This window comes from Lutjanus erythropterus, chromosome 3 (genome assembly GCF_056507025.1).
Source record: "Lutjanus erythropterus isolate fLutEry1 chromosome 3, fLutEry1.hap2, whole genome shotgun sequence".
Classification (NCBI taxonomy): Eukaryota; Metazoa; Chordata; class Actinopteri; order Lutjaniformes; family Lutjanidae; genus Lutjanus; species Lutjanus erythropterus.
The window spans coordinates 9,856,853-9,867,522 of record NC_139319.1 but is presented as its reverse complement, the minus strand read 5'-3'; the positions used below and the strand labels follow the sequence as shown (position 1 = coordinate 9,867,522).

Here is a 10,670-nt window from a genome sequence, read left to right as displayed (position 1 = left end):
TTCTGTCATCTATTATGTAGACATACCTGCCATATTTTATTTTACCATCTGACCAGTGTTTGCTGAGATGCAAGCTAGCTTTAGCCTCAGTCTGTTAGCATTAACATTATATCACCTGTTAGCTAACTTTACATTTACACTTTCACAGGGTTCTTTTTTTTTAAAACTTGTCAGATGGAAACAGTTATCAGTAGCTTACATCAGCCAGTTACACTTATAAAATCTTCTTGTGAGTTATTATTTTAGCTGGCAAAATCCACCGTTGTCAGAGATTAGAATCTGCTTTTGTTTATGTCTCTAAGGAATTACAGACTTGTTGTTTCTGCCAGCATTATCACAGTAAACTGCATAAATGCAGTGAGAATTGAAAGTTTGGCAGGCTTAGTAACAGTAACTAAGGAGGGCGGGGCTTAGCGAAAGGTCATTTCGAAAGAATTTCAGTATAAAATAGGCCTGCACAGTTATTTTAATGAAGTCATGATATGGCCTATGGCAGAAAGAAAGTAGTTCCTACATAAAACTGCCCACAACAAGGTGTGTGAATTATTGTGAGTAACCAGGTCATGATTTTTGGAAAGAGACACTTTTTAAAATTTTGAAATATGTATATTTTTCTCTGTTTTGAGCAGCACAAGCTGAGTGCCATTTAGTCCCATTATACTGTAGAGGAGACAGGCCAGTATCTCCAAAACTCTGCAACTCTCACCCAAAAAATCTAGATGGATAAATAGCATTAAAGGCCAGGGGAAAAATATATAATTTTGATGTTGGGATGAACTGTCCCTTTAAAGGAGCAATATGTACCAATAGTGAAAAATGAATGCAGTGGTCCAAATAATGAGTTGGAGCCATAGACTGTATAATCACTGGTTGAAATCCCATTTAATATCCGATTTATGGTTGAAGCAAATTGTTTCCATCCACCCCCTCCTCTCCAGACTCAGGGAACTCGGCAGGCTGCAGGAGCTCTGCAGGAGTGCAGGACGAGCGCAACATCATAAAACTGACAATAACAAGCGACGATCAGTCCTATGCTGTCAGTTGATCTGCTGTTTCTAGCTGTCAATTGTCTGTCAATTATTAATGATTTCTGATGACTCGTAAACAGACACTCATTCTGCAAACATTTAGCACTGATTTGAATTCTAATTAACATGAAACAGGGAAAGTAAAATTCTGGCCTGGAATCGAAATTTAAGAGGGAGGCTGCAGCTGCAGTGTTGATGTCAGAGAAGTGAATATTTCGTCTCAAGCATGTTTCCTTGATCTCTGGTGACATATGGTATGATGTAATACAGAAAATCTCTTTCAGGTTTCTCTTTTTAAGGATGCTGCGGCCCAATTTGAAATATGAAAATCTTTCTAACCCCTGCTCAAGCCACCAGAGGTGGGCACAGACTGATGGGGACTAAAAACCTGGTATTTCGACCAGCGTGGTTTTGCAGAAAGTGGCGGTGCACACTTTGGCAAGCTCCATGACCAACATGTTCTAATACCAATACTAGTATGCAGTATCAGTCTGATACCAGGCCTTATAAATTCATTAAAGAAAGCAGTTGCCTGGTTATTCGTGGTATTCTGACTACTGTCATCTATTAGCAAGAGTTCACTTTTTAGTTCAATTCAGTCTGCAATAACTACCTTTGTCCACTCGATGGCAGCAGAAACAAGCTTTGAGCATAATGTTCAAACGCCATATTAATGTGTTTTAGCAATATTGAACTTTTCCTGTCTTTTTCAGAGAGTTATCTGGATGAGAACATTACCAGTCATGTTTGTCTGCTAAGACTACAGCTGTCACACAATTCTCTCAGCTTGGTTCAGCACAAATAAGACTGGGAAACAGTGTAAATCAAAAATAATTTGCCATTTCACAGTAGGTTATACACCAGACTCTTTATTTCCCCATCTTTATTCAACAACAACTACAAAAAATATATAAAATAATAAAAATATAAAAATACCTAGTATTATGTCAGACACATACAAATATCTTACACAACCTCATTACAACTAAATGTACTATAGTCGGCAAATTTGAATAAATGAAGGGATGAAAACAAAATAAATCACTGCAGAGAGACAAAAAAATATCCTAAATAAGTTGATGGTCATAAGAGAAAAGTTCTATATATCCCATCAAAAAATGAATTACAGTCTAGTATCCAAATATCGTCCTACAGTGAATATCAATATTAGACACACAAACACATAAACATCAGGAACAATACTACATTGTGCTGCTGGTAAATATCAAGTTAAAACAATCATCTTAATAATAATCTAGAGTTGAGGAAAACTTCAGGTTTCAGGTGTCAGGTGATAATTTAAATTATGTGACACTTTTGAGATTATTATAATTATTATATATTATTACAGTGATTTGATTCTTCTTCATTATAAGCATTTTGATAGCAGCGGCTTTAATCGGGACAAAGAGGACGATTGGGATTTTTTAAAATGCTCTGTTTGAGTATGAGGACTTGCATTTATAATTGATACTATCTTTTATTGTCAGTGCAGTGTAAGTGATTTAATGCTTTACTGTTTCTTTTTAGTAAGTTGTTACATTTTCAGTTGTAATCAATACTGTACTCAGTGGCAGCAAACAAATAAAACTATTATTTGTTATTTGTACCACTGCAATATACTTAACTTCACCATCAGAGCCATTTATGACGTGACTATGACTGAAGAGAAGAGATCACGGCTGGCCTCCTAAGTGACCCAAAACACGCTGAGCATTTTATCTGTGTGTCAGATCACACTTGATTAAAGACGAGCCAGCAGCATTTTCATAGAGCGTACCACCCAGAATGCATTTCTCAGTATGGAGATGGTTTGTACTGATTACACTTGTCTCCAGTCAGGTGACGGTCGCAGATCAGACTGTACTGAACCTCATAGCCGCCTCTTTTGGCTGAGCAGGTGAATTTGTGTGTCCCCTGATTCAGAGTCTTCGTACACGAGCCCAGACGGTCGTCATATCGAAGATCTTCGTCCCAGACTTCAACCTTCAGAGTCGGGCGTGTGTCAACCTTCATGAAAAAAAAACAAAAAAACAAGTAAAAGTCAAAACAAAGTATTGTTTGTTTTTTTCATCACATTGGGCTATCTAAGAGATGAGATAAAGATGAAATTTCCACACGTTTTTTTTTTTCAAGCGATAATGAATCAGCAGCTTTCAGATTAGCTGGTTTTACTGAGACCAGATTGGTCTTGTTAAGTGTTGCAATGTATGCACGCTGCACATGTTATTCATTTGAAATGTATTTTTAAATTGTAATCCTGTTTATGATCCCCATTTTAGTAAATGTAACTGTCATCTAATTGTCTTTTTTTGTAACCGTAATGCACAGATCTTTGGTATCCCACTTACATAATCCCATCACATCTTGTAAAGGTTGTAGCCCTAAACAAACTCAGTGTGTTTATTCCTTTGCAAATTTGAATGTAGGATTAAAGTGACTTGCTTTTCTGTCAGGCTGCACTTTTTACCTATCTTATAAAGAGAAGATTAGTACTGACCTTGCCCAGATTAAAACGAGCGTTCCAGCGAGGACTGTTTGACCTGATCACACGAGTCTTGTGAAAGGTGGAACCGTACCACATCTTGGCATACCTAAGAAATGGGGAAAAAAAACATGGAAAACTACTATCAGTATTTGTGTTTGATACATAATTTAATGTGCCCTCCCTCTGAATCTTGACTTGTTCTCTACGCACCCCTCAGTGCTCCCCCAGAGATCTCCTTTGAGACCCCAGGCTCGGACGATGGTCACCACCAGCGTTCCCCTCCAGGCCTGTTTAGGACAGCAGTTTGAAGCCAGGTTAGAGTAACGGTTGCCACAGTACGGCTCTCTGGACGAGGTCCGGATGGCGTGGTCTTTTAAGTACTGCTCGATGGCATCCTTCAGTCCCAGTCTGTGTTGACAGGATGGCACCAGCTCGTACATCGGTCTTAGTGAATAATGAATAACATCGGGGAGATCCTTGAGGGTTTTCAGCCAGTTTTGGTAGCCCTCGGAGTCGTTACGGGTGAGTGAAAACTCCCCCACCCAGCCTTTGCCCCCCACCACCTCAGTGTAGTGTTGGTGGAGACCAAAGCTGTAAGAGGTGGAGGCATCCTGGTTCAGTAGGACCTTGTTGCATATATTTCTACCAGCCCACAGTTTGAGCTTCCCCAGGCCCACGTTGAGACCCAACCGTAAGCAATACTGCACCTAGATGACAGGAGGGGATGTCAGATGTTATTTTTGGTACAGCGTGTATGTATGTGTATTTACTGCCTTCGTTAGACACATATGTCACACATACCTGGTATGCGGAGAGGCCATTTAGTGTGGACAAGCAAGTACGTATAGATGTGACTCGCCTGAATCGCCCCCCAAGGTAAACCTGAAATTACAGACCGTAAAACGTTGAGATTTAAAAAAATATGGTGTCCTTTATTCCTGTGAAGTAAGGAAATAAAAGTGATGTGTGTGTTTTAACCTGGCGGATGTAATGCGTGCCGTAGGTCTGTATGAGCCGTCTGTACTGGCCGCTGGTTGAGGAGCTGTAGTACAGTGGCAGTCTCGCCACATCCCTGCGGAACTCATAGCTGAGGGGCGGCGTGCTCGACACGCGGTAACTAAGCACAAAAAGACAGCAAAGTTCATCATGTGACAAGCTGTACTTGGACACCAGATGTGTCTTAATCAGAGTTGAGCAGAACAGAGACTCACATTCTCAAAAACTGTTTTGAAAAACCCTAAGTGGTGGAAAAAAAAAAAAAAAGGGCACCACCTGTACACTGTGAGGTGTTATGCATTTAAGGTTTAACAGTTTCAAGTCCTTGTTTAAATTAAAATGTTTAATGCACAACAACTACTACAACAACTCTGTAATACAAACTCACAAGGAACTACTTAACTATTAAAATGCACAACTTAAAGTATGTAACCTAGAGGGCACTTCACTGTGTTTTGTCCACTAGAAACACACATAAGAGGTGAAATGATTGTGATAATTAGTTGTGTGGCTCAGGTGTATTTATCATACCTGTGAGTGCTCAGGTATTTTGCTGAGCAAACCTCAAGACACCATAGACGAAATGTTTTTCGTAGCTCTTAATAAAATCGCAGTAAAGTCAGTTCAATGTGTGCGGTTATTTTGATATTTCACCTTAGATGTTCTTGCACCTGGACAGCACCTCATTGCTTACACTGGCTGTGCAGGAGGAGTCCTGTTTACAAGATCAGAAACTTGATTAGCTTACTGAGTATTTTTTAAACCAGGAAGTGAGTCAGTGGGGCGTAGGGTATAGCTGAGGCTTTTCATGCCTGATTAAATCATGTTTTTGTAAAAAATCTGACAGAGTTGATAGAAATCTGGTACACCACTTTAAAAACAAACATTTTCAGATAAAAATCGATTTTAAAACAAACAAAATTATAATAGCACATTATCAGTAGTTATCAGTGGTTATTTTAGATTTTGAAGGTTTTTAACACATTTTTAAATTAGCTAGGACAATAGTGTTCTCTGGCAGAGGGCAAGTTTAGAAAATGAAAAATTAAAACAAACCAATACATTTCATAGAAAAATAAATAAGTGAATAAAAAAACATTTTTGATAGGACAATTCTCCAGAATGAGGGATCATCTATGTCTAATGTTAGCGATGTCAGGTCATGAATGGTTGTTCATATATTAACTTTTTCTTTTCTAATATTGTAGTATGAACTCTGTCTCACACAGTTTTTTGGACCACTCCCTGTCTTTACAGCTTGTGCAGGATGAGTTTCTAATTCGGGGAGGTTATATAGAAGAATGTGAGTCTCTGTTCTGTTTGACTCTGATGAAGACACATATTGCGAGGAAATGTGATGTGGGTGGGGGTCTTCACACCCTGTACCTGTAATGGGTGCAGGAGGCCCAGTGTGTGCTGAAGGTGGAGCGATCCTGTCTGCTCTTGGCTGTAGCAAAGTGATACGCAGTGGAACGTGTTCCTCCAACCTCCAGGTTGAGAAACTTCTTATAATCAAGTCCCCACTGTTAAAAAGAGGAAGATATGAACCTCTTGATGATATTAAAGAGTTGGTTCAGGCAAAACTTATGTTATATTTTACCATTAGTATTAAGAAGCCATGCACATCATCTTGATTTTATCTGATGAGGTTTTATGGGGGGATTTTTGCTGTTATCACCCTAACCATTATATTATTATCACTGCCGTACAGCGGAGATCAGCTGAATCTTGCTTTTAGTGCTAAAAGAATAAAAAAAAAAAAGATATTTCAATAAGTCCTGAACAACATGTCCTTCCAGAAGCAAGAAACCTTTCCTATAGTGAATTTTTGAGGTGGAATAAAAATAAACTTTATCTGATTCTGATTATGCACCAGTTTTGCACTGACATGACTTTTCAAAGGCCTCAGGAGGCTCTTTTCTTTAACAAAAAACTAAATAAAAGTTTCTTTAAAGTTTATATTACATACTTGAACATACATCAAACAACTGTAGAAAAGAACACAGAGAAAATAAAGAATGAATTTAAATAAAATGAATAGCTAAATAAACATAAGCACTGTTCAGTATCAGTCAACTGCTGAATATTAATAATAATATTATTTTTTTTATAAGCAGCTTCTCTGCATTTTCACCTGTCAGGGAACTTATCTTATTTTCATAAATGTTCCCCATCGTGGTAAATCTAAATTACCCCAAGCACCAGTTTCTGCATTATATATTCTGTAAAAAAAAAGTTTTAATTTTAGTTTTATTTTAGTTGTATTTTATTACTACAGACTACACAACATGGTATGTGGTGCAAATGTAAAACAAAGCAACAATACATTGGTAAACGGCCAAAAAAAATAGACCCATATCACAAAGTAGTTCATTTAAATAAAGGCAGGACATTCCTCAAAAAAAGCACCTAATTTGCCTATTTGCCTATCTGTAAGAATTATGGAGCTGGGTTCATTGAAATCACATAAATAAAAGTCAGGCTGAAACATATATATAGTTTACAATAACAGTAATGTGAAATTTACATTTATTTAATCAATAATGGCTGTGAAATGTATCTTACCTTCCAGCTGTTAATGTTCTGGTTGGTGTATGTTCTAACCAGTGAGCTGTCAACACATAAGTCATATAAAATAATAATTACAATCAAGTTTGTTTAATTTCTCTTTTAATTTCTGCATCAAACAGAAAACACAGATGACGTTATTGGAAAATTCACAGCAATATATTTAAAAAAATAAGGCTAGCTAAGGATATGAAAGACACCGGCTCTGTAAGTCTAAATTCTAAATGCTATGAAAAGAGGAGAGCAGATCGGTCAGTGTCAGCGAACGTCTCTCGTAAAGCTACAGGAATGACAAAGCTTTGAACATTTGATGTAAAATTAGAGCCTAGAATGTAAAGAACAGATATGGAGCTGACTTTGTGGAGTCACAAGATAGTAAGATGAGTCAAAATCAGCATTTAAATATACTTAAGTACCGACAATAAAAGTAAAAGTCCTCATTAAACAGAATGAGCCACTTATGAATAATATGACTTTATTGTTGGAGCAACATTTTAATGTTGGAGCTGGTGAAGGAGGGGCTAATTCTGACTCTCTATATACTGCTTTGTAGTTTAATATATAGTGATACATCATTCTGAATCTGCAAAGTAGGTAGTAATGAAAGCTTTAATGAAAGCTCTGGCCTGTAGGGCTATTTATCCAGTTTTATCCAGATTTTTTTGGTGTGAGCTGCAGAGTTTTCGAGATATCGGTCATAGAGATGTCTGCCTTCTCTACTGGGACTGAATTACACTTGGCTTGCAGCAAAAATCCAAGAATCATGACAATAATTCACAGACATTTTTGTGAGCAGTTTCATGTAGGGACTACTTTCTTTCTGCAGTTGAATCTACCGGATTTTAAAAAAATAATTAACTTTTTTGGGGGGCTAGAAACATCTGGTGGGACAAATCAAAGCGAGAGAGTCCAGGTAAGTCTGTTTTTTTTTTTTTTTTACTTTCAATAACTGGTTTGACACAATTTGTTCTAGTAACATTTTTTTACTTGCTTAAATTTTCTGAAAAAATATTTTTGCCTATGCCATTGTTTTGTCTTAAGATTCACACCAGTCTTGATGTTTTCTTTTCCGTTCTGGGTTTTTTTTTGCGCACCATTAATTAGTTACCGTACTCCAGGACTCCATGGTCTAGAAAGAAAGTAGTTCCTACATGAAAGTGCTCACAACAATCTCCGAAACTCTGCATCTCACAGCAAAACAAACATGCCAGAGGGAAAATATACATTTTCTGTGTGATAATGACTGTATATACCACAGAATACCTGACAGAGGTGTGTGAGCTGCTGTGGAGGTAAGTATTGCAGCGGCTGAATGCACGCCAATCCACTGCAGAGACTGGCAGCTGAAAATAAAAAGTGAGAACACCATGATTGAAATGTTAATATGTCTGTGTCAAATTAATTTGTTAGTTTGCCTTTGTGCTGATTTTAATTACTTTCTGCAGCCTGTTGCCTTGAAGAGGGTTGGAGCAGAGAGTGCAGGTGCCGTTTGGGGTGAGGAAAGTCTTCACGTCGACCATGTAGGCTCCTTTACGCTGCAGGGTGACCACATCAAAGCCCTCCCCCACCAGGTTGTAGCCGGGTACGAAGGGGGCAGACACACACTGGCTGTAGTTCCCGGTCCAACAGGAGAGGACAGGGGAGGGACGGGACAGAAAGAAGAGGAGACTCAGGTAGAGAAGGGGCGGGGCTGAGAAGGAGAGCATGGCTGGAGTCAAAGAGACATAAAGACAAAGAGACAGAACAGAAAAGGAAATCAGTGATTATCATTTCAGCTGCAATGATATTATCAATTCACCCTCTATGGTTCTAGTGACAAACTCATTTTGGGGCCAGGAGACTGAAAACAACCCTTTAAATGTAACACAAATGATCAAACACTGAAATATGACTCACTATCTTGTTTTGAGGAGGGCTATCATGGTTTGGTTTGGATGATTATTTATATAAAGTTTGCTTAAATACATTTTCACACTTAAGCACATTCATTCCTACAGACTGTTCCACACTTGTACCAAGTTGCCTGAAGGTAACATCCAGAAAAACAATATGAAAAGAGTTAATTTTCAGTGTTTTCAGTTTCAAATGACAGAAATTTTAAACTGGTGAGACATCTTTCATGTTTTGCATAACAAGTTTTTAAAAGCAAAAAAGAACAATACTTATTCAGATATGTTTTGAATGCTGGAAACAAATGTAATCTTTTAATAAATAATGAATTATTAACATTTATAAACTTATTCCTGTTTTTTAACTGTTATCCTCCCTGTGGTGCCCATATAGCATTATCCTATCAGCAACAGAAGCTGAGGAAACAGGAAAAAGTTGCAAACATTTTGACCAGTGACATTGCAAAAATATGCACGCAATGGTGATCAGTTAATCAATAATACACATTTAAGCCATCTTTATGCCAATACAAGGAGTCATTTTAATTTATTCTGGTCTGAAATTTAGCCAGCTGCAAAACCAATAACAAGTGACTTTGTCTGTATCAGAAACTGTGTGCAGGTTGTTAAATTTAAAAAAAAAATGTATACTATTTTTTTCACTAGGACATTTTCTCTTACACTGAAAGAGGCATCAAGTATCTTTTTAAATAAAAGTATTGAAGTTTAAATTCTGGTATTGTGAAAACTATTCAGCAGTGCTTCGGACTCACGGTGATGCAAACACAAGTATTTGTCTTCTGTTGTGTAGTGCATGTAAAAAAATATGAAGAAAAAAAACGTCTCTCAGCTAGTCTTATTGGAAAATGCCAAACATATCTAAATAGCCAATTCACACAATTTAAAAATGAAATCATTTAATAATATAAATCAATAAATAAACTGTTAGGTGGCAGAAAATTTAGAATAATATCTCAAAATCATAAACCAATTAAAACAAACGTGCATCCAAACTAATGAATGAATGCTGTATTTATTACCTGTTCAGGCCTCAGCAGTGTTTCTCAGATACGTCTGTGGTGTGAATCTTTCAGGTGAGATAGAGATGAGAGCGCGTGGCAGCCGAGGATGTGGTGATGCTGTCAGGTCTGCAGGTAACAGCGCTTTTATACATTTGCTCATGTGACGTATTCTCAGGTGGGATGTTGTTACTGAGCCACTACACGTGACGGGAATACTTAAAAAAAAAGGGAAAGAAAGTTAAAAAACAGGACAAACAGCATTTTTTCAAGGAAATGAGACTGAGGAATCCACACATTCCCGTAAACATTTGGATTGAGTTGACAAACAAACATTTATTCTCTCTTGAACTCCGCTCTATTCTGACTATTCTGGCAAATTTTAATTAGAAGTTTTGTGTCTTAAATTTTTTGACATGCATTTACATGCATTAACATGCATTTGAATAAAAATGTGTGGGATTTAGTATAGTATATAAACAGGTCATTCTAAGCTAACAATTTTCAGGTTTATACTTTGATAAAACATTTAAATAAAAGTGCAGAAGTTTTATTGAAAGTAATTGAGTTTTCAAAATAAAAGTACCCGTTCTGCAGAAAATCTGCCCCGTGACTGATGTGATATTATAATAACATTATTAGATTGTTAATATAGATGCAGATGTGTGAGCAGCTGTTCTTG

At 37.3% G+C, this 10,670-nt stretch overlaps 1 protein-coding gene across 1 annotated transcript; it reads right to left on the bottom strand.

Moving 5' to 3' along the window:
* Nucleotides 1-2,750: 2,750 nt before the first annotated feature.
* Nucleotides 2,751-10,152, bottom strand: LOC146329668 (perforin-1-like). The gene is made up of 10 exons (XM_084714938.1): nucleotides 10,010-10,152; nucleotides 8,517-8,788; nucleotides 8,344-8,423; nucleotides 7,078-7,123; nucleotides 5,899-6,035; nucleotides 4,495-4,633; nucleotides 4,318-4,398; nucleotides 3,727-4,223; nucleotides 3,529-3,622; nucleotides 2,751-3,038 (listed from the first exon to the last, which is right to left on the bottom strand). Exons 2-10 carry the CDS (start codon nucleotides 8,784-8,786, stop codon nucleotides 2,826-2,828), a joined length of 1,557 nt encoding a protein of 518 aa, XP_084571064.1. The 5' UTR covers nucleotides 8,787-8,788; nucleotides 10,010-10,152; the 3' UTR covers nucleotides 2,751-2,825.
* Between the last annotated feature and the right edge of the window lie 518 nt (nucleotides 10,153-10,670).